At 44.0% G+C, this 23842-nt stretch overlaps 1 protein-coding gene across 1 annotated transcript in view; it reads right to left on the bottom strand.

Annotated features, from left to right (window-relative positions):
• Window positions 1–10276: 10276 nt before the first annotated feature.
• The window catches only part of CERS3 (ceramide synthase 3), a 49362-nt gene continuing 35796 nt past the window's right edge, over window positions 10277–23842 (bottom strand). Inside the window, exon 11 of the mRNA XM_054387983.1 lies at window positions 10277–10408. Coding sequence (XP_054243958.1) covers window positions 10277–10408 — 132 coding nt within the window. The remainder of the gene's footprint in view (window positions 10409–23842) is intronic.

Raw genomic sequence — 23842 nt, forward strand, 5'->3', positions numbered from 1 at the left:
CACTCTTCTAAGCCACAGCAAGGGCTGCCTCTTCCTCCACAGCCAGCAAGGAAACCTGACTGCCCATGTCAGCAAAGGCTGCTTGGAGTCACTAGGTAGGAACTGGCCAGACGGAGTGCCAGAGCAAGGTCCAGAGGGAGCAACCCTTCTGGAGTCTGAAAAACATCCTGCTCTTTAATCAACAACAGCCACCAATACCTCATCCAGGTCCATTTGGGGCCAATATTGTCATTATTTGCAAGGTCATACAGTGAACCCAGAACAGAATCAGGATCCTTCTCTGATGCCTGATCCTTTCTCCCAACAGAGCTGGCAATTGACTTTGGCTTGGTTGCAAGTATTTGTTCATAAAAGCAAAATATCAGCGTCATTCTAGGACTCTCCCAGCTGTGGTTTCAGGTTTTCTGGGCTGGACACCCACAAGAAATGAGAGGAGATGTGTTTCAGTTAACCTGCTGGAGTCCCACCAGCACTGGCTGTGATTTTGATGGAGGAAACTGTGCCAACAGCTGGGTACCAGCCTGTGGCAAACCCCAGCACAGTGAGTGCCAGACAGGCAACCTCCAAGCTCCAGTATCTACTGAGACAGTCAAATCAAATCCAGCTCCCTCCTGGCTCTGAAAGAGAAACCTAGAGAAGAGCTGAGGTCAGATGGGAACCATGGGGCTGCTACCCACAGTCTACAGCTTCTGACCACCTCCTGTTCATCTGTGTCTAGGCATAGAGAGAGCTCAAGGAAACACTCCCCCCCTCTAGCCAAGCAAATCAGCTCCTAGCTCTCTGCAGTCATAGCTGGGTGCAACCTGCCCATCAGTGTTGTGCTAAATGGGATTAAAGAAGCTTGTTCAGACCAACAGATCCCTGTTTCCTGCTGATGCTGGAGGGGAGTGTGGGAAGTGCACAGGCTGTTTGCTTTCTCAGAGGACCATTTCAGCCAGGGTTTAGCAAATCTATGGAACCCCTGGGTTCCTGGCATTCCCAAATCCTGGGGTTGCTCTGGCCATAAGGCTCAGCCCCTGTTGGATTTAAGGGGCTTGAGATGCAACTGTTCCTCAGCTTTCATCTCTTTTATGTGTTTTGGAGGTGATGTCCTATTGTTCCCTCCATTACACAAGTACATACTGATCCTGGTCCAAATTCTACCTTCAGAGCTTTGCTTTACTGTAGATAATGGTGCAAGACACAGAGAACCTCATGCTTGGGGTAGAGAATGTCTCCCAGGGTGGAGTGGCAGAGTGACTTTCATTATTTTGAGTTTTATCAGCCTTATTTCATTACAGAAATTAAAGATGTAGGTGAGAAAGGGCTTTCACTTACTGTCAGAGAATCACAGAGTACCAGGTTGGAAGAGACCTCAGGGATCATCTGGTCCAGCCTTTCTTGGCAGAAGCATGGTCTAGACACAATGGCCCAGCACTCTGTCCAGCTGAATCTCAAAGGCATCCAGTGTTGGGGAACCCACCACTACCTTGGGGAGACTCTTCCCAAGGCTGATTGTTCTCACTGCAGGAGCAGCTGCATCCTCTGTGGCACGATGTTTTTAACGGACAGTGCACAAAAGTGAAGGCAGTAGAGCAGGGTCAGAGAAGATTTCACATTCTCCTTCCCCAGCCCTTACCCCAGACACACCAGTACAACTTTGGAAGCAGGGCAGTCCGTGGGAGAGAGCTGCATCTCCGAGGAAAGGGTCACCGGTGACACCCGGGGAGACGCCAGCCCTCGGGACATCACTCACTGGTCCTCTGGGGTGGTCCCTACCTAGAGCTGCTCTCAGCAGAATTTGAAGCTTTTTTAACAGACACTGGTTTCATAGTTAGACACCGCCCTAGTGGAAGTGACCAGCGGCAGGACAGCGGGACACACGGGGCGCGGCGTCCTGCCACTGCCACCTCGTGGGCGCTTGCGGCAATAGCCTGGAGCCCAGCGCACGTTCACACCGCAGCCACCCCAGCTTCTCACTCTGCCTGCAGCACTTACGAGGCTTTGGGCTGCTCTGGGATTTCTGAAGGGAGCTGCCCGCGGGGAGGGCCACAAACACAGTCACTTTCCTACAAGAGACATTTCCACTGTGCCCAGAGCTTTGCCGACCAACAGCACAATTTGCCACACCTTTCACACTAGCACCTATGGTTCTAAAAGTCAGACAGGCAGAGCATCCATACCCTTGGCAGGCAGCAAAATCCTCCCTGATGTGCAAAACGGAGAACCTTAGAAGCCTCTCGATTTTCGAGGTTGTGTCAGAGCAAGAATTTGTCTTCCTCTCACTCAGAATGTGGCACTTCCACGGCCCTGGCAAGGATGCTCGACTGTGGGCTGAGCTGGATTCTGGGCCCCTGCATCCATCAAGATGTGGGGCTAAGCTCACCAGCTGTGGCTAAGCTCTTATGTTTGCCACAGAGAAGTGCCTACATGTGAAAAACAAGAAGCCCTTGTCTAAAAGCACTGGAACAGCCCTGTTTGCAATCCACAGCATAGAGATGAAGTGGTGCTGGTCTACAATTCCCCTTCTGTCAGCCATGTGTGCCAGGGCAGGGGAGTGGGAAAGCATCCCAGCTCCTCTCTTGCTTGGGTGCAGGAGGGAAAATTGCAGCACAAATGTGGATGTGGAGGTCATTTCCATGTTCAGTAAATGCTGTGTGTGCCAAGCAGCGTGGGAGAGGTTATAGGATAGACCTCACTTCAGGCAAAATGGACTACAGCCACAGTGCTCTGTTCTCTGCTTAAGTGCCATCCTTACAGGATCTAAAGGATCTGAAGGGGGAAAAAAGAATCTCCAAACGTACAGCCACTATCTGATCTCACTGCCCCTTGCATTGGGGAAATGCCTGAAACATTCTTGGGATGCTGAATAATTCCTCCTTTAAAATAGCAAAGGAACTAGCTAGGATTTGCAGAGCTTGATAAGATTTAGCAGAGCCTGATTAAGATTTAGCTCATGCTTCACATAGATTCTTCTCCTGAAATACTACAACTCCTCCTGCATTGTGTACAGCCCATGAACGTAAGCGAGAAACATACTCAGACGTGCTAGCACTAGAAAGGCCTTTTAGCAGCTTGCTTTTGCTCTTTGCTGTAGAAAACACACACAGATACCTAGAAGCTCCTCAGTTAACCAGGAAAAGCACAAACCCAGTACTGGGATTCAAGAGGAAGCTGAGCTTGCCCAGCAACTGGAGGTGAACCATAGTTGGCCTTCACTTGTGGCTACCAGATGAGTCCCTCCCTGTCCCCTCACTCACATACTGGGAACTTTCTACAGGAGTGTTTCCCAGATCCTGTGCCTTTGCTTCTGCCTTGGGAACTCACTGGCCAGGCTCAGTCTGAGACCTCTGGTGCCTGAGGAAAAGGAGCTGTTCTGGCTATGGAGTTCATCTCAAGAGTCCAAGCAGAGCTGGCCTCTGCTGCTTGGAAAGGCTGATCCCCAGGATTACTGAACTACTGTCTTTTTCCTCCTCCTTCTTCTCTTGGGGCCTGTTTTCCTTCCTAGTCTTGTTGCTGCCTTGCCTTAAGATTCTTGGTGATGTCAGTCCTGTGTTCCAACTGTTGCTGTGTTGTCCTAGACATTGTGGACCCTTCTCTTTTGCTCTGGCCCAGCCACCCTCTCACACCCACTGAGGTGATAACCACAGCTCCTCATTTGCCTCTTCCTGGTGCATGTGGCCATGGGCCACAGGCTTCAGCAGCAGCAGCTGGGTCTTTGTTGACAGTTTGAGCAGCACAGAGGACAGGAGGCAGACTACTTGCTGAAAGTGAAGTTCCTGGCTCCAAAGGGAAATCCCTGCTCTCCCAAGGATGTCTTTCAAGAGAGACAGGCCCAGTGTGGGCAGAGGTAAAGGCAGAGCTGTGTTCAGGTGAGTTTCCTGCAGACAAATCTCATTTTCTGTGCAGAATTTTGCCCTGGGTATAGGAAAAGAAAACCTTGGAGCTGTGCCCTGCTGCCCTTCTTTCATCTGGTTGCTTGAGGTCAGGATCCAGTTCTTCTTAGCATCATGGAAAACCTTCTGTGAATTTCAGTGGGAGTTTAATCATCTGTTTCACTGCTCAGCTCTAACTTTTCTTGTGCCAGCTTCTTTTGTGGTAGGAAAAATATGGACTTTTCACCACTTGAAACAACTGCCTGGGAGCTGTTTCTTCCCACCCTGACTCAGGGCTACGGCTACAAGGACATGCTTCTTGCACTTCAAAGTCACTGTGGAGAGGGTTTATACTTGTTATTCCACTTAATGTTTCTGACTTTGAAATGATTATGGGGTGTCCTCTGAATGCTTTATGGGGTAACAAAACTCCAGAAGATCAGGGCTCTTTCCAGCTGAATAAATAGAAGATATTTTCATTAATCTTCAGACTATTGGAACATCAACAACATTATCCTACATGGGTTGTTATGCTTTCATATTTGCAGAGTCATCTGGGAAGCTCAGACCTATGCTTTCAGCCTTGTCTGCTAGTAAGATAGGAACTTCAAGTAATCCCACAGAGGGTGCTGCTGTTAAATAAACTCTCAGAGCCCTGCTGGAAATTCTCTGTAGTCAGCTAGGGTGAAGATTACACTGCTTTGATCACCTCCCTTTCCTTGATTGGGAATCCCCTTCTTTCACAATGGATTAACATCAGGGCTTTACCTCCTCTCTGCTGCTTAAGATCTTACCACACGTGGATGACAGGACAGAACGTGAAACTTTATTTCCCCCCCTGCCCCCAGGAGTCCTAGTTTTCTGCCCAGTGATATCCCGTCTCCTCCATTATGTCCCAGTTCTTTGTTGAATTCCCACTCCCATGTGTGATACAGCAAATAGCTCACACTTCAGCAGTGTGAAGGCAGTACAGGCAAACACTGCTTCTACAGGTTGGAACAGAGATAGGGCATGGAGAAATCTGTGCTGATAGGGTTAAGCAGAAATGTGGGTGATCAAAAGCCTGAGTGGCAGGATGGCAAACACAAGCTGGGAAAGGAGGCTGAACAGAAGGGTGCTGAAGCACTGGCACAGATTGCCCAGGGAGGTTGTGGACTCTCCTTCTCTGGAGAGATTCAAAATACACATGGATGTGATCCTGGGTGACCCTGCTGTAGCAGGGTGGTTGGGGCTAGATGACCTTCAGAGGTCTCTTCCAACCCCCACCATGCTGGGATCCCTTAATAGGAATTCATAGAACCTAAGGTTGAACTAAGTTCCTCACTCAAGGTGTGCCCAGCCCCCCCGGCCCAGAGCAAGAACATCTGGAGTCACAGCTGTTGATCCTCCCTCAAAATGTGTTTCAGAGCACAAACTTACTTCTGCCTCACACCAGAGTGGGAGAAGAATTATCCCGGGCTGCTAGTTTGTTATCCATGTCTGAAACTTCAGATGCTGGCTACTCTCAGAAGTAAATGATGACTGCTCTGACCTTGTTTGGCAACTTCTAAGCACCAAGAGACATTATACAAAAACACGTAGACAGAGGGAGAGAAAATGCTCCCCACTAAAGACCTGGAGAAATCAGCCTTCAAATGAGTCTTTCACACCTCCATCTGTAAGAAAAACCCACATGACGGCTTTGTCCAAGCCCTCTCCTGACTTTTCTTCTCCTTATCCATGAAGCTCTGCTCAGGAAAGGTCAGCTCTATAACGCTGGTCACTCACAGTGCCACCTCACTGTCTGAGGTTACTCTCCATCCCTGAAGCATGGGCATCAGGGAGATTTCATCAGTTTTCTAAACAGAAATCACATTCTCATTGGGAATGCAGATGTCCTGTGTGGCCTTCAGCAAGTCAGGACCACATCTTGGATGGCCAAAGCTCAAACTCTACAGGCAAGAAACAAACCTCTGGCTCCATATGGCACAGGCGGGATGGAGGGAGTCCATCAAGCTGACTGGGAAATGGGAACACGCATTTTCAGTGGATTTGACCATAAACAATGAAATCAGTTCTGAGGTTCATTCTTGGCTCACTTGATGCTGCCCAGCTCCTGGGCAGCTAACAGCCATCAAACTGACTCTCCTCAGCATTTTCACAACTGGGCTATGCTCTTAATCTCAGTATGGGCTTTCATTTCTGCCTGCTGGTTATCAGTTGTTCTTCAAACCCACAGCTGGGGGAAGTGCCTGTGGAGATGGTGTTTTTCTTTCTAAATCAGCAAGATTTTATTATTTTTTTTTTAATTCTTCACAGTTTGCAAGTTGTTTGCAGCCAAAACTCACATATCCCTGTTCAATTTGTTTTCCACCTACTTGATTCTTCCTCATAGGCTTAAAAAAAAAAAGAGAGAGAAACTAGTACAGATAATAAACCCAAATTATTATGCTATAGTTCATATAATTTGGGCTGAAACACCTTTCTTTATGTTTATCTGCCCACGGGAAGAGATGGCAAGCCAGAACCTCTGTGATCTTCCTGACTAGGGAGGCAGAAATAGAATAAGAAACATGGAGCAGCTTTTCAGCTGACACAGGTCAGCACAGCTCCCTTGTGTTCAATAGAGCTTTCCTGCTTTTGCCAGCTTAAGATCTGTGTCTGAGGTGTCTCAAGTGTGCTTACAAGGAGCCATTTAGGTAGTAAGCCCCCAGTGACAGCACTTCAGTCTGTGCACAAACACAGGCACTCCTGGGAAAAAAAGAATTCTTTCTCTCTTTGCAAATTATTCTAACATTCTTCAAATACAGGCAACTACCTAAGCAGTCCTAATACAGACAACAGCCAATAAGGGAATGAAGATACAAAAATGTGTTCTGGAAGGAGCAGCTCCTATGTGCGCAGGACCATGTTCAAGTACTTCAATCAAAGCACAGGTCTTGATTTATACAAATTGTGGATGAGGCACCCTTGAGTTTTGCTTCCTCTCCATTCATGAATTGTCCAAGAAAAAATAAGTTCATTGATAGCAATCACTACTATTAGCTTCTGAGTGGGCCCTCATTGCTGGGAGGGAATGGAAAGCAGAGAGGAGGGCACTGTGAGGTGGGGAAAACGAGGAAATCCATACATAGATTCCTGGTCTTAGAAAACATTTATAGTGTGTAGCATAACTGATCAGGTCAATTCAGGGCCATTAAGAAGAAACAAGATAATTAGACTGAACAAATCAAACCAACAAGATCAGTTTCCTGGAGCAAAGGAGACCTGTAAACCCAGTCCAGAGTAGACCGGTAAATCAGGGTAGTAAATAAGTACAGAGGCAGCATAGGGTACATGGACAGGAAGATCTGAACATAGTTCTGAGAAAATAAATGGAACTGAAAAGTTTTCCCTGAGTCAAATGCACTAAGATTTCAATTTTGGTCTATAATTCTGTCATAAATATTTTGGCATGGTCAAAGTGACATAGCAAAGCCAGACATGCAGTGTCAGATCATTAAACCAGGATAATGTCTTAAGAGTCTCTCATCTGTGCTCACACACACTACCTTCAGTTGTTCCTCACTGGTGTTTTGAGACTCTTCTCATGAGAAGATTAAAAAATAAGAAGGGCAGTAAACAGCCTGAAAAACTCAAAGCACCATGACACGAATTTCTTTAGCAAAAATTGTGCTTCCCATGACCTCAGCTTCTTGCTTCTATCAGTAAAAAGTGAAAAATAAAACACACATAACTTCAGAAGTTACAAATTTAAGGGTAACACAGAACATGTCCAGTCCCACTGTGACAGTCTGTCCCCACATCTCTGTGCTGTGGGTATTTATCCCTAGTACCTCATGGTTTATGTTCACAGAATGACTTCCATACTCCTAACTGCAATGTGATGTAGTTAATTGGTAGTTTAATCTTCACCTTCAGGACATTATTTTCTTCCATATTCTTCTGTGCTCACCCAAAATTTGCCTCAGCATTTTATGTTTGAATGTATTGATCTAGCTTTTACTCTTCCTTTAAAACCTCAGTTTCACATCAATTTAAAACAAGAGGTCTTGTAATCAGGTTGGATAGCTGCAATCCAAATTTCTCCCAGGCAAAACTCCAATAGAGTTAATTGGCTTCAGTGGGAGGCTCGTCTGAGTAGGAAGGGCAAGATTTGGCCTCGATGAGCCTATGAATTCCAGTTTAAAACTCAGTATTTGTTCAGAGGCTCACTCCTGTGACAACATCACCCTTCACGTTTCCTTTCCTAGTCATAGCAGGAAAGCTTTCTGGCACCAGAGCTCAGTGATAATGCCCTGACCATCTCCCAGGCCCCCATTATGTCTCATAGAGAGCACTGCTGTCTGCACTGCTGTCACAGGGAGTGTAAAGCCCCTGAGGCGTCAAGTTTCTCCCTTTGGTTAGCAAGGGCAGGCAATAAACAGGCCCTGATAAGCAAGCGTGACCCTGCCAAACTCACCAATTGCTTTAGATGATGTAATAGGTACTTACACTTCCAACAACACCCCCTGCAGTATTTAAGGTGTTCTCCACAGCTATGTCAGGAAGCACGCAGCTCTGCAACAGCCACTGAGGGGATTCTGCCCACTCGGCCCGAGCGGCGCCACTGAACTACAGCCATGAGCTCAAGAGTCCCGTCCTACCACTGTATATTTCCCTTCTTTCTCAGAAACTGCAGGTCATACTCCTTTCTCAGTGTAATTCTCTTTGTGGTAAACCAAAAACATTTGAGGTCTTACGAGGTGCAAAATGTAGGTACCACATTAAAGCCAGCCCAGCTCAATCAGACTGTACGTGGGTATTTTCATACCACCAGCCTCTGTAACAAAGAGCCCCTGTGGTTCCTTGTAACTGCACAGAAAACATTTCTTTCTTCATATCTGAGAGCCCAAACATTTCCCATTCTTTCAAATGCTTCAGCCATTGAATCATAGCCCCAGCAGCCTTAAAGGGAAAAGAACCTTCCTGAACAAGAAGCTCTGCACTGAGACTCTCCAGCAGTGGTCCCCCAGGCCAATATCAAGCTATTTGATTTAGTTCACCAAATGATCTCAGCTACTCTAGGACCACATGGAAAGCCTCTCACCTCTAAAACTCATGACACAAATTATTTATGGCCTTGTGAGCTAACTGAGCCAGGGTGCAACTGAGATTGGTAGCATCCTGTAAGTGGCCAGGCTCTCCTTGGAAAGCCCCAGGACTGAAAATACTGCTGCACCCTGTGCTAGCATTAGAACAGAAGTGCAGACTGAGGAGACAGACCCATTTGGTAAGAGGAGCTGTTCCTCCACTTCTTACAGCACAAGCAACAGTCTGTGGCCTAAGTCACACCCTCACATCCAGTTTTGGCTCTAGCCCACGTGACAACGATTTTCCAGAGATGGAAGTACAGATCCTGATCCCAAACGAGTGCACGTTCCTTGCTAGCCTTGTGCTCCCCAACTGCCCAGATGGGTGCAGTGAACAGAGGGGAACCACAACACAGAACTGAGTGGACTCACTCCTGGTAAGGCAGTGATCCAATGCCACTCTATGAGACAAGCTCAGGAGAAGGGGATGGAGGAGATTCATTTTCACTCTTCTGGCCTGTACATGTGTCAGGAGCAGGGAGCGTTCGGCAGTTCTGAAGACAAATAAGTAGTGCAACAGAACCTGTGAGAAGACCCAACCTTCACCACTATCTTCCCTCCCCACTGCACCCTTCCTTCTAACACTGAAAGCCATTTGTGAAACCTGGAGCTCAGCGGAAAACTGGGGCTAAGCTTTGCTATTTCAACAGGGACTCCCTTGACACAGAAATCTTAGAGCACAATATTGGAGCTATCTATCATACAGCATATTTTGGAGGAAAACTGTATTTCTGCAGTGAAGCCAGCTCTTAATTTGACTTCCTCCATGTGAGCTTCTACTGGCCTCCAGGAAATGAAATCTAACTCAAAAAGCCCTCCAAACCCCCCCCCAGGCAGCCATTCTGATGAGGGTTTAAACTGAAAAGGATGGACTAAAATGCTAGTCACTGTACACCACTGTCAAATTCTTCCTACACTGACTAATTTTGGTTCCTAATGGAGTTCACACTACCTACCTACCACAAAACATCTGTGAATTAAGCTGCCTGGTGAAATGTATCTTATATCAGATTTAAAAATGAAGTTAGAATCAATGGGACAGTAAATGAGCTCTGCCCTTGTTGAGCACCATCAGTCAGGGTGCCCAAATGTCTCTCCAAACACTTAGCAAGGATTTAGAAAGGGAGTCATTAGCAGATTTTGTCATATTATGCAATTTTTCACTCCCCTTTAAACTGGGCTTTTGTCCAGGTCCAGTAGCCAACAATAAATCAATCACAGTCTCTCTTAAGCCTTTGCACTTAAATTCTCTCCTGTAGGTTGAGTTTAAACCAGAACAGAAATCACTGCAGGAGGTGAGGCAGGAGAAGGCTAGTGGTGACTGCTGTTCAGGAGATGTTTGTTCAACCCACAGCCACTCTTGTTCCCATTTCTTGTGGATTCCTCTTCATTATCTGTAACAGAATCTTCCTCCTCTTCATCACTCCGGTCATCCTTCAGGTCCTAGGGAGAAGAAAGCACCATGAGCGTATTCTGTACCTGCAGAATTTACTGCCAGGTAAGTTGCCAGACTGCTGCTATCAGTGCAGACCTTTCAAAAAGGCCCATGGGTGCCAGACAAGCAAGTCTCACTCTTTGTAATGACTTGGAAACAACAATCAATAAATTTCATTAGTCAGGTACCCCTAGTTGCAATTGCAAAATGAAAAGATAGTGCATAGAAGTTCCAGAACACAAGACATTCTCCTTATCCTGGAAATTCCCCATCATCCCTTGAAGATAAAATCCCTTTGTCCTCCATTTGTTTCATAAAAAATACCAAAAAACAACAAAAAACCCCCAACCAAAAAAAAAACCCAAACAAAACCCCCCACCTAAACACCCAGAAGTGCTAAAAGAACAACTGAAAGGGGAGCTCTAAATACACTAGACAATACCAAAACTGTCCCCCAGAAATACCCTGTCCCCTCAAAATGGAGGCTGACACCCAAGGACAGACCAGTTAACAACACTTCAGTCTTGCAGAACCTAATATTCGTCAGACAAAATTTCTCCTGTGACCTTGGCCCAGCCATTTGACCTCTTCTTGCTCGTTTCTGCTTTCCCTTGTAGGGTGTTACTTGGCAACCCCTGGGTGCTGTGGGGTTCATTAACAGTTGTGAAGTGTGGGAAAGATGAAAAGAATATTGTATAAAAGCTAAACATGATGGATACACTCAGCCAAACAGGAGTTGAGAGACTGCCTGCTTCTGACAGGTGTAAACTAAACAGTGACTAGATGTACCAGCATCCCCTGGTATGAACTTTGCTTAAACAGGCTTATTGACCTTAAAATACTCTTTCCTGCCTGCTGGTGTATACATCAGGTCAACATCTGCAAAGTGGAGGTCATAGCTATACAGCTACTGTATATGTCTTGAGTATATCACCCAGCTAAGGAGGCAGCTTGCCCTGACCAAAATCTGTTCCCTGCTCTTCAGGAACAGCTTCTCACATTTGGCATTCATGCTTCATCCTCTGACAGTCAAACATGGCCCTTATAAGGAATGTTTCCCACACACAGATGAAGGACACTGTGTCCAGCCCAGCATATCACAGCAAAGGTTAGGGAGCAGTAAGGCAACTCTGTGTTCCTTGCCCTGGCATGTAATATACACCATTAGTATCTTGCTTCTCAGGTCCACCCAATAGAGGCTTTGGCCTGCAAACCAAGCACCTCTGTTTGCTTTTCAATGCGACAAGCTTACAAGAGCAGTACCTGGTTCCCTGGAAGGACTTCCCATACCAACTGTTGACCTGCTCTGCACTCATGACAGGATGCTCTAGTTAAAGATGCTATAAATCAAGTAAACACTTTCTTCTGCCTAAGTGGTGACTGAAGAGAGAAATGAGATCAAAGCAGACACCTAAGAAACTTTGGCCACTTCCAGCAGTTTCCTGCATGATTAGCAGCTGCCACTGGTCGACCCTCCCATGGGAAGGTGCCTGGCAGACAAGGCATCATCTGACAGAATAACATGACACCCTCTAGTTCTTCTGTCAGAAGAGATAGAAAACAGTCATTCCTTCTCCAGCACCTCATGATTTAATAAACCACCTCTCACTTAAATCCAGGAGTTTCCCTGTGGCTGAGGATCAAAACCTGGGCCCTCCCACTGTGGCTGACAATTTACCTACTAGCACCAGGGCAGCTGGTTTGCTAATGGGAGCTCCCAAGGTTTAACAGCCACACAGTCAATGGTGCTGAGCTCAAGTGCTGAGGACTGCACATCCTCAGGTGTCACGGCGCCTTTTTGTGATGGAGGCTGGCTGGACCACTACTGAGGGAGACCTGGGGCTGGCCTCCAGAGCTGTGTGCTGGAGCCAGTAGGCACATTAGCCCTTTTGCAGACAATCTGCTGCCTGTGCAGCCACACCAGGGACCGTTCCACCATGAATCAATATGTCCTCCTTGTCATCAGTTTGGACCTCAACCAAAGAGGCAGAGATTGCATGTTCTTCCTGCTCCTGGAGTGATGGAGAAAACAGTGTTGCTCCTGGCCACCCTGTGTCTGCTCTCTGAATGAACAATTTCTCTTTACCAGCCTGCTGGTCTGCACCAACTTCATACAGAGAAAATAAATGACAGCTCAGTAATTGCAGCCTCAGATCCCTTTATGTATTACACTTTCTATTCCTATACATTGCACTAAGAGAAAATGAAAGTCTAAACTCTGTCTCATCAAAAGCTATAAACTTCCTGGAGATCTTCTTTTGCCTTTTCCCTAACAACATACAAAGGGTATCAAAACAAACATCTTACTGTAAAATAAACTTGGCATGCCATCAGTTAGAGAAAAGGAAAGACAGCTTTCCCACACAAACAATTTATGAGGTTCTGTCTCTTTCAGATCACCTCTCTCCCTCCTGGTAGTGTTGCAATCTCTATTTGAAGTGAAAGACAAATGTTGAGGGATGGGGGGAGGCTTGTGTTTTGTTGGGGTTTTGTGTTTTGTTTGTTTGTTTTTTTCCCCCACCAGGAATGTTTCATAAAATAAAATTTAAGCCTCAAGTACAGTGTCTGATGAAAACATGCTGGAGTCACTGAAGGCATCCTCATCCTCCTGAGCAGCCTCTGGCTGAGGCTGCAGATGTAGGGAGGACTAAGAGTGCTTTTCTGTGCATTGTGAACAGACTGGAGGCAGCAAAGTTCCTAAGTGCCCATTCCATTTTGGGTACCTCACTGCAGCCCACAGACTTTGCTGGTACTCAAGAATATGATACAAAATAGCTGGCAATCTGCTCTGCTTTGAATGACAGCTGACACATGACATTGACTCCTGTTTCCTATGGGAACGAGCTTGCATTTCCAGCATGGAACTCCAAACTCAGATAGGATTTGCTTCCCAGTTTTAATGCTGTCAAGCTGGGTGCTGTGATTAAAGGCATATATATGGTAATTAAAAACCATGTACAAGTGCTTTCCAGCCCACTGGAAATCTCTGCATTTGAGAGAATGTCTTAGATATTTCAAAGCTGCAGGAGTAATGCTTTTCCCAACATCATTTGATTTTCAGAATACAAAGATTCTATTAATTAAATGTCTTTGTATTCTGAAAATTAGACCACTTTGGGAAAAGCAGTACTCCTGAAATTCTGATACTGATTAAGAAGAAATGCTGCTAAATCAAATCTAAATTAGTATTCTATTTTTAAACCACGAACCTGCCTCCTGACCACATGCCTCAACAAATTCTTGCTTCAGAGGAGTCTGGCCTTTTTTGTCTAGCTTAAGTGACAGAGCTTTGACTAGCAATGAGTTCATCTGTAACTAGAAGAGCAAGCAAGCCTGTCTTTGCAAATGATTGAACAGACCATTATAAATACATGAAAATAAGTGAAGTTTGTGCCTCTTAACTTTGTGCCTCTTAACTTTGACTTTCTAAGAAAACCAAAATTGACGTTTCTAGGATTTTCACTGCTTTAAAATCTCAAGATGTTTTCTCTGAGCCCCTCACATCATATGTTATAGTTGTGTTTTCCAGCTCAGAGGCTCTGTTCTTGCTGTCCCTGAGCAACTATAGATGAATGTACTATCAGAAACACAAGAGCTGGTGAACTGTAAATACCACAGCTGAGCCCATCATTAATACTCAGTGCTTTGGCTTAATGGCATCAGCTGCATTTATTATACTTCAGATGGTTTAGGGTAACAGACAAAATGGATGTGTATATTTTATGTTCTGGATGACTAACCAATTGAATCTTTCTAAATGGATGAATGGTTTCAAGGTTTATGAGAAGCAACACTAATGCTATGAAGTCTGCAAGAGAGCCATTTGTAGTGAAGCCAACGCCACAAACATTTATAATCTTTTTTCCCTTTGTTTAACCCTTCCACCTGCGGCTCAGTCTGCCTCTTTTAGTTAAATGAACCGTATTTGTTAAGGTAGTTTTGGCTTTTTGCATTTCACTGCTGGTAGAACACGTATCATTCAAGTCACTAGTGCTGCATCTTATTACATGAGCACTCAAGGACCTTCCAAGAGAGTTCACTGAGGAAAAAGACTTCTTGAAATTAAGAGATGAACAAGCTTTAGAGGCCACTTCCCAGCCTCTTGTAAGCAGAAAAACATTGGTCAAATTTCTATCTAAACTATCAGAATTTACTCCCAATTATGCAAGTCTGTCTCTCAATAAAGCACTCAGAAATCACTTCCCTCTTGACAAGCTCTTGGCGCTGCACGCTTTCTGCTAATGCTGATGAGAATTTTGAGAGGAGGACATGGTTGTGCTGGAAGACAGATGGAAGTGTGGGTCTCCTGTTCCTGTGTGCTGGTGATACCATCTGAAGCTTTCTCTCCTGCTCCCCTTTACTGAGCACATGGCATCTATGTCCATGTGCATGCTGTTCACAGTGAAGCCACAGCTACTATAAATGGTGAGGAAGCCTTTGCAACCTGTCTTCTGCCTTCCCAGAATGGGAAGGGCACTTGCTAACAAGCACATTGTTGGGTCAATGGGCATACTGCAGATGGGTAAGTTAAGGGCTCAGGGTAAGCTGTTACTGCCCTGACATGCTCTGAAAGAGAAATTACCACTGAGGCAGCATGGAGAAGAGGAAAAAGAATCTGGCTAAAAGATATCCGAGCAGAAGATTTTTCTACAGTGCAGTTCAGTTGCTACCACATTGTTTTCGAGACTCAGCTTACAGTCCAGCTCCAGCCTGGCTCCCCTGACAAAGCACACAGTAACTGCAGTTGGCACTACAAAGGCCACAGGGCAGTGCCTGCTTCACAAGGTCATGGTGTGAGTTTGGGAGCAGAGTGCTGGTTTGTTTGTTTGCCTTTATAGCTAACCACTGAATGAAGGACAGGAGCATAAAGGCTTGCTGTGCCTCACCAAGGGAAAGGCAGGCAAGACCAATCCAGATCAGTTCAAGCTCTTTCTCCCTGGTACAACTCCATCTGCATGTGTGGCAGATGATCCAGCCCTGACTCATCTGGGGGGATCAACACTGACTCAAGGTTTCTCAGCAGCATGCAGAGATTTCAGTCTTGTCCCTGCCTGGAGAAGACTAAACCAAATTAATCTTGGAGATTGAACATACTTTACATCTATGCAGTTAATTGGATTTCTTTGACCAGGGACTGACCTATAAAAGCAATTCAAAGCTGATTCTGGAATGTTAATATTTGGTGAGATACAGATTTGGGGATGCTCAGAATTGTATTTTTCTCCTTTGGTTGGAATTTCCTGGGTCTTGCACATATCTTATATTAAAGTCAGAACATCCTAGATCTTATTCCTTAATTCTATCTTAACAATATTTGTAGTTAAATAGCTACAAGCATATTGACTAGATCTTGATTTTTCAATGTAAAGACAATAAATTCCACAGCACCTGCACATATGGAAAGCACAGCTTGCAGGACAAAGATGAAAGCTATTAGTCAGGTCAGCAATCACTGACTCAAATAAAAGAGATAATAAACAAGAAAGATAATAAAAAGCTGGTCCAAATAGATAGAAGGGGGAACTTTTCTAAAAAATAATACTATAAACTTGATGAATCTCTGAGTTCAACATGTTTAATTCAACATCAATAATTCAACTCAGCTGACATATGACTTAATATGTCTTTACTTTCCTGTGGAGACTCAACAATATACATTTGGATTTGAGCTAACTGTTCTGTATTTCCAGCCCGGAAGATTTTATTGGGAAATAAAGTTCCCTTTTAAGCTTATACATACTAGGCAACATAAATAATGTTGATCTTCCATAGAAGATGTGCCATTGGGCTCTGCTTTCTGCAATTTTTAAATGAAGATGCAGACTTTCTAGATTAATTGTATTGGACATCTTGTGGCCCAGACTCTGCTCATTTAATCTCTCTCTTCTAGGTAATATCTGTTCCCCAAGCTTGCCACTGGAAGTTTTCAGAGGGGGCAAAAAAATGTCTGAAAAAGGAATTAAAAGAAAACTTACACCAATGGCACAAATATCAGAATAGTCACAAAAATCTAGATAGTACTGTTGGAACACGTCCCTGGATTTTGACTGAAGGAATAAATTTAACCTCTTGTGTTGTCAGTCAGCAGAACGCACCTGCAACTGGAGCTTTAATACCCTGACTGTTCAGAAGAAATAAATCATTGTTTACGGTTAATCAGGTACTCTGTGGATTCAATAAAGTCTGCTTGCTGTGTTATTGAAATCTACCAAGCAAACCTTGCACTCAAGTGTATGTGGCTTTACGATAATGTCAAAAGCCCATGAGGTACCGAGTGAGTAATAATGTCCCACTGCTTTCTGAATTATTCCAATTTAAAATCCACAGTTGGCAAAGAAACAAAGAACAATATAATAGGCATCTGATGCTGTTCTCTAGAGTGAACTTTTTTTTACCCTAGGCCAGGACTGTTAAGCTGAGGAGTTCGGCGGTATGAACTTTTATCAGAGCAGGCACTTTTACTCCTTAGAAATGCTGCTTTGGCTGCAAAACAGCTGATCAGACATTCACACTTTTCTCAGTGAGGTATGATACTGCACTCAAGATGAATGTTTTGAAACAACACAGCTGCTAAAGAGTATTCCTCCAGAAGCCTTAGAGCACTACTAAACCAACCTGAAAGCACAAAGCGACAGCGGCACTTCTGCCACCTTACTGGCTGCCCATTCTCTGTTTGGCTAGGAGGCATTCCTCTCCTTTTGTGATGGATCTAAAGGTTATCTCTGTACTTAAACATTATCAATCTAATTTTCAAGTTTCACAACACCTCAAAACATTTCTATACATTGTTTCCAAACACCCTGGTACTGAAGCTGGATATAAGAACATTTTCAGTAGTACCTCATGAAACAAGTTTTTAAAATAGCATTAGAAATCACAGAATCATAGACTCATAGAATGGTTTGCGTTGGAAGGGACCTCCAAAGGTTATCTAGTCCAACCCTCCTGCAATGAGCAGGGACATCCTCCATTAGACCAGATTGCCCACATCCCCGTCAAGCCTGGCCCCAAGGATGGGGCCTCAATTACCACCTTGGGCAACCTGTTTCAGTGTTCCACTACCCTCATGGTAAAGAACTTCCTCCAACCTAAATCTGCTCTTAATTTCAAACCATTGTCCCATGTCCTACCACTTCAGGGCTTTGTAAACAGTCCATCTCCAGCCTTCTTGTAGGTCCCCTTCAGGTACTGGACCTATTAGGTCTCCCCTGAGCCTCTCTTCTCCAGGCTGAACAAACCCAGCTCCCTCAGCCTGTCCTCATAGCAGAGGCGTTCCCTGAGATGTGTGTGCTTAAGGCACTTAGTGGAGGTTTTCCTTCACTGAAGTTCAGCATTCTGAAAGCCAGGTATGCACTCAGAGATTGTTAGCTAGGACTGCTCTATAACCAAGATGGAGAAATGGATCTCTCTACAGAGTGACCTCTCCCACCCAGTGGTTGAGGTGATAACAATGGACATAGCAAACTGCTTACTGGAGACATCGCTCTCCTCCACTGCTGCTTGAACTTGAGCTCAGCACAAGCTTCAGCTACACAAGACATATCCTACCTTCATGTGCTTCACACTCATTACCACCTGACTTGACAGATGGACTGATCAGGTTGGTTTGCTTTCTGATGATGTGAACTCTGCGCTCTGTTGTGACTGGTCACAAGCTATTAGAATTGTGTAACAGAGAAGAGACTGCTCCTTTTGAGATTTCCTCCCTTCCTCACATGTAATAAGGGTTAAAGAACACTTCTAGGTCCTCCTAGGAAATATATTTTCTTTAAATAAAAGATATGAATATTTCCTTTTTTGATATTAATCAATTTTTAGGGTTTTTTTAATCAATTCAGCAGATTGCAGTCCTGTTAACCCCTCTGAAAGTATGAGAATTCCTCACCTCATAACAAAGTCACAACTCAAACCTCTGCAGCATATATTAAAAATAGCAAATGAAGGCATCAAAAGTTCTGTAGAAGGCCTAGGGTTTGCTCTGTGAATTGATTTTTGGCAACTGGAAAAATAAATACATATGCATACTGTTATATATAGTTTTTATATAGATGCATATATATGTGTGTGTGTATAAAACTAGCAACAAATGGAACATTTCATAAACATCCTGCTAGAAAATGAAAAGATATGAGCAGTAAACAAGGGAAGCCAGAGGAACTGTCAGCAAACGCCCTTCTGTGAGCAGCAAGGTAAATCCTTTAATTTTAAAGCTAAACTTTATCGACATTTGTCTTTCACCTGAATTAGGAACTTTCACATAAAAAGAGTAATTTAGATCAGAGATTTACTAAAGGCAGCGTTTGCCTTGTGCCAGACATACACGCAGAGAGGGGCACGAGGGCATGTTTGACCAGATCCATTGCTGGTGAAAACTAACACAATCCCATTTTGTTGTGCTCATTTATACCAGTTGAGAACCTGGTCCAGTATCAACACTGCAGGCTCTGCTGGACTGGCCAGGGCTGGAAGCTTTGCTTTCACAATTACATGGAATTGTGGGTTTAGTCATCTGCAGCTCCTACTGAAGTCAACCTCAGCAGCTTTGGAAACAGGGAACTTCTATTGTAGCACAAAAGAGACCTGCACAGCCCATTTGTGTCAGAGCTAACATGGGGGAGGCAAAGGGAGCATCCACACATCTGGTCTGTTGGACTTGTGGCCAGAGGATGGAGTCTGCTCTTGCACACTCCTGTGTGTGCTCAGCATGGTTGTGGAAGGGTACTTTGTCTTGATGCTCCTACCCCAGTGCATTTTCATAAGTCCATCTATTCCAGTCAAATGCTCAGAAATTATTTTCTTCAGTTTCTCACTAGTTCATTCGTCCATAATGGTCATACTAGTCCTTAAATTTTCTAAATGTTACCTGATTTGTATATAACCTTCAAGTGTTGTAGATTTATGGGCACTCTAAACAGGGTGTATGAAAGGAAAATAAATTTAAAATGAAATCAAAATTCCAGCAAAGGACATTGTTGCTGTTTTGAAATCTGAAAAGCATCTTTCAGTGTAAGCATAGCACACCTCCCTGGAAGTCACTGCTCAGCTGCTGACCCCTTTCATCACCTGGAATAAAAAGCAAAGATTTCAATAGCAATCTGCCTTTTAACTGACAGTGCCAGAAAATGAACTACTGGAGATAAAGGAGACCAGACAGTGCTCTTGGATTGTGCAGCAGAGAAAAACTGGTGGCTTTTCCTCTTTCACAGCCTGCTGGGCTACACACTTGACAATATACATTACTGATGTCATCCCTGACTTCAGACCCCCACCGAGGGCAGGAGTCCAGAGCTCCCCAGCATGCACACAATAGCTTTTCTCCTATCACTGCAAATACCAGACAGCAAACCTCTTACCCTTTCATGATTTCTTCTGCTTGCCTCTCACCCCTCCTCCCTCAGATGAATTTGGCAGCATAAAGCAAGAGATGTAGCCAGGCTTTGAGCTTAACTAGATTGCTGTAGCAGAATGAGAAATACACAGATGAAAGAAAGTCATAACAGGAAGTCATTTCCCTTTACTAGGGCATAAGCCTTCACGCTGCTGACCTGGCTGGCTAGCTCCCACCTACTGGCTATTAAAAAAAGCCCATGTCCCAAAGGTAATAATTTGAATCAGCTGGGAAGGTTCTCAGATAGACTGGCTTTCATCATTAAGAGGTAAAACTTCCATTTGTTCTATTTTGTCCCCCGTAATACACTACCCGCACCAGAAAATCTGATTCAAGTATTTATCAGTTGAGAACCAACAAATTCAACTTCTCCAATACACTACCCGCACCAGAAAATCTGATTCAAGTATTTATCAGTTGAGAACCAACAAATTCAACTTCTCCAATACACTACCCGCACCAGAAAATCTGATTCAAGTATTTATCAGTTGAGAACCAACAAATTCAACTTCTCCACAATCCATTTTCCTTTACAGTGGGGAAAGGCACCCCCTAACAATCCTGTGCAGTCTGCCTTCTGTTTATGCTAAGCCTTCACTCTGAGAACTCAGGCTCCAAAGCAGGACATTAGTGTGTGCTGGTCCTTCCCAGTCTAGAAAGTCACCACCAAACCTCTAAGGAAAGCTTTTCCACAGCTTCCTAGTGCACAGAGCTATGAAATCTTAGCTAGATTATCATTATCCTCTGACTCCTGCAGAATGACATGTTTGTGAAATGAGTGACTTCTCACTGATTAATTCTCATCACATTTCATTTCAGGATAAATAACCTGAAAATAGACTTTTTACTCTTCAGAAACAAGAAAAAAACCCCACCAGTTGAAACTTTGTCTTTTTAGGAGCCCAGTAAACTGCTGTACACGCCAAACCTGAGCATATATTTCATTTCATGCTTCATTTTCACACCCCAGTAATTGCAGGGTGTATGAAGCACAGCACTGCTGCGCAAGAGGGAGGTCGTGTGATGACCCTTCCCAGCTCAAGTCGAAAGTCAGAGTTTATTAGCTGGGAGCCATCAGGCACAGCTCACCAATGGTGTGTCTAGTGCACACCAAACAGCACATGAGCACTGGATCCAGTTCTCTTTGCCACCTAAGAGATTTAAAATGTAATTTCTTCAGAGGCCTTTCTACTTTCATGTCACACAGAGCTTCTCCCCTGTAGTTTTAAAGATGAGATTTCTGTTTAGGATTAAATATCTTAAGTTATTGCACAGTTGAATGATAAAAGTCAGTGCTACCTCAGCTGTGAGAACACCCAAGTGCTGTTCACAATTCTGGGTGAACAGAGACTGAAGGGGGACTCATTTAATCAGGGTAAACCAGTAGATTTCAACCACTGTGGATCTGTGGTCTAGCTCTACAGGATATAGATCTGATTCTAAGGGTAACTAAGGAAAGTAAAGCAAGAAATCTTGTACTCTCATGGAGACAAGTTTAAGGACCAAAACCCTCCATTGCTTTAAACAGTGTGCTGTGGGGCTGTGTTTCAAGAACAAGAAAATTCTCACTTCTCACTTAAGTCCCAGGACCCATGGGATTACAAAATAAACAGAAAACTCAATTGAGTTATTAAAAATAAAAGCTCTGATGACGCAAACACAGATGAAGTACACACACACCACAACCAGTAAGATGAAAAATAACAAAAGGATCCCAAGGAAGGAAAGTTCTGCAGAAGCTGAAGAAAGTCTGAAGAGCCTCAGACTCAAGTGGCTTCTGTGGAGCAGGTAGCATGGCCTCTGGGAACTCTGTAACTTAAAAACTTACACAAAGGGCTATAGCAAGTCTCCAAAGAGATAAATTCACAAGACAGAAAGTCACACAGGCCAGCACCTCTGCAGATGTAAAGAATCATTATCCTTCACTATAAGCAGTGAGGGGATGTTCTATAAGAACATATTATGTCTGTGTTCCACAGGGCTTTCAGGCCTTGCCTACACTTTAATATCAGAACATGTCAATGGGCACATTTCCAGGGATGCAGATTTAGTAGTAGATCTTCTTCTGATACAGAAAAGGGAGGAATTGATACAAGGAGGCTTCATGTGGCTAACCATTTCTCATGGCAAGGACTCCACTAGCATCCCAGTATCACTGTGTAAGGAAAAGGTTAACTGGCATTAGCAGAGGTTTCTTAGTGCAAGAGCAACCCTCAGACAGACCAAAAAGCTCAAGTAAAGAATGATTCCTGGAAACAGCAGAAGACTGATAACAAGTATTTCACAGGGCTCATTTCAACCCCAAAACAGTATTTTCTTATTGTTTTCAACCACCTCTACTCTGTCAATAGTCATTCTTTGCATGCTAGCTCTCACTAGCTCTGTCCCATTATGTCATCTGGTTCAAACAATTATTTTAAAGCTGTGCTTCTATATCTGCACATGCTTCTATTCATACATGATTCTCACTGGTCCCTTGGGAATTTGGCTGACACAAGGAATGAACAAATCATGGACAAAAGAATATTCAACCAAAACCTTGAAAAAGACTTGGTGCAAAATGACAATGGAATATTAAAGACACATAGGTGCGGCAGCTATTTCAAGAGTGACAAGTCCAAAAGCCTGCTCTATGGCACTGCAGGGTCTTTTCTGCTTCAGGAAGGAAAGAATCTGCTTAGTGCAGAGTGGGTTGCACCAGATGACCTTTGGAGGTCCCTTCCAACCCAGACCATTCTGTGAATCAAATGTAAGTGAAGCTAATGACACCTAAATAATGGTGACCACTAATAAGAAGCTCCTTTTCTTCTTGAAGGCATTCTAGTGGAGACAAAACAATTGAAAGAGAAAGAAAACATATTCCTGGTCGCATTAGAGTACATTAAAACTCTGCCATTACCTTCTGGCTATTCCTGGACTTTGCATCAGCCCTGAAATATCTGAGTCATGTGAACATGATGCCCATTTCCTACAGCTTACACGGATTTTTCAAGATGTAAAGCACCGTGGTCTCAAACCCTTAACTCTGAGGGTAATGATTTTAACATATGTTTTACATCTTAATTTCCCATCATAATGTGGCTATAAGCTGCTGTCACTCACTCCTTTTTTCTGACCTTGGAAATAAAATGTTTAATCTCCATGGGATTTTCCTGATGATATACTTTAAATCAGTGCCTATGTAGATGTTTCTCTATATGGTTTTTCACTTTTCCTACAATATTCTCATATGTGCAGACATGATGACTAGACATGTTTCAGTGGTGCTTGAAATTTGATACAAGTGGGTAATTCCACCATGTAATTGAACAATATTGCAGAAACACATTGAGTTTCCTAGCAACAAAAGGCCTTGGACATCAAGATGGCAGCCAGCACCTGACATTGCAATTGCTTGACCTAACTTGAAAAGAGATTACACTGGAGAATGTCCCTCTTCCTCTGACAGCAGAACTCATCTGAGATACCTGGCTACAGACCTGACCTTGAAGGGCTTTTCTTACATGCTTCTGCCTTGCTGATATACAAGTTCACAAAATGTCTGATGAGAAAGGACATTAACATTCCTTTAAGGCATTTTTTTATTTTCCAGAAGTAAGAACAATATTCGATTTGAAAAATGTAATGGTCCTGTTCCCTCAAGTTTACTCCCATAGTAAATAAAAAGATTCTTCATGTTAAAGTAGCTGAGTACACCTTAGCTTGTGATGCAGAATTCTCCCTTTCAAGGGCATTTCTGGAGGACTGAGCCAGGGAAAAGGTGGTACAAGACCCATGAGACTGGAGACCAGAGCTGTTCTGTGCTACCAGCTCCAGTGCCAGAGATTCCCATGCCTGAGAAAGCAGGACACAAAGGGACAGTGCAAGACCATCTCCTTTCTTTCGCCTTTCCTCACTTGTATAAATCTTGGGCTGCACTATTTGGGAGGAAGGAAATCAGAAGATTTTTAGTTCATGTTCTTTTCTGCTGAAGCAAGTCAGTCAGTTGAGCAGTTATCCCAGAGGACTGTGGATAATTGTGCCCTTTATTAGTGCAGTGGGGAAGTGACATCTC

The sequence above is a fragment of the Indicator indicator genome, chromosome 16 (assembly GCF_027791375.1).
Source record: "Indicator indicator isolate 239-I01 chromosome 16, UM_Iind_1.1, whole genome shotgun sequence".
Classification (NCBI taxonomy): Eukaryota; Metazoa; Chordata; class Aves; order Piciformes; family Indicatoridae; genus Indicator; species Indicator indicator.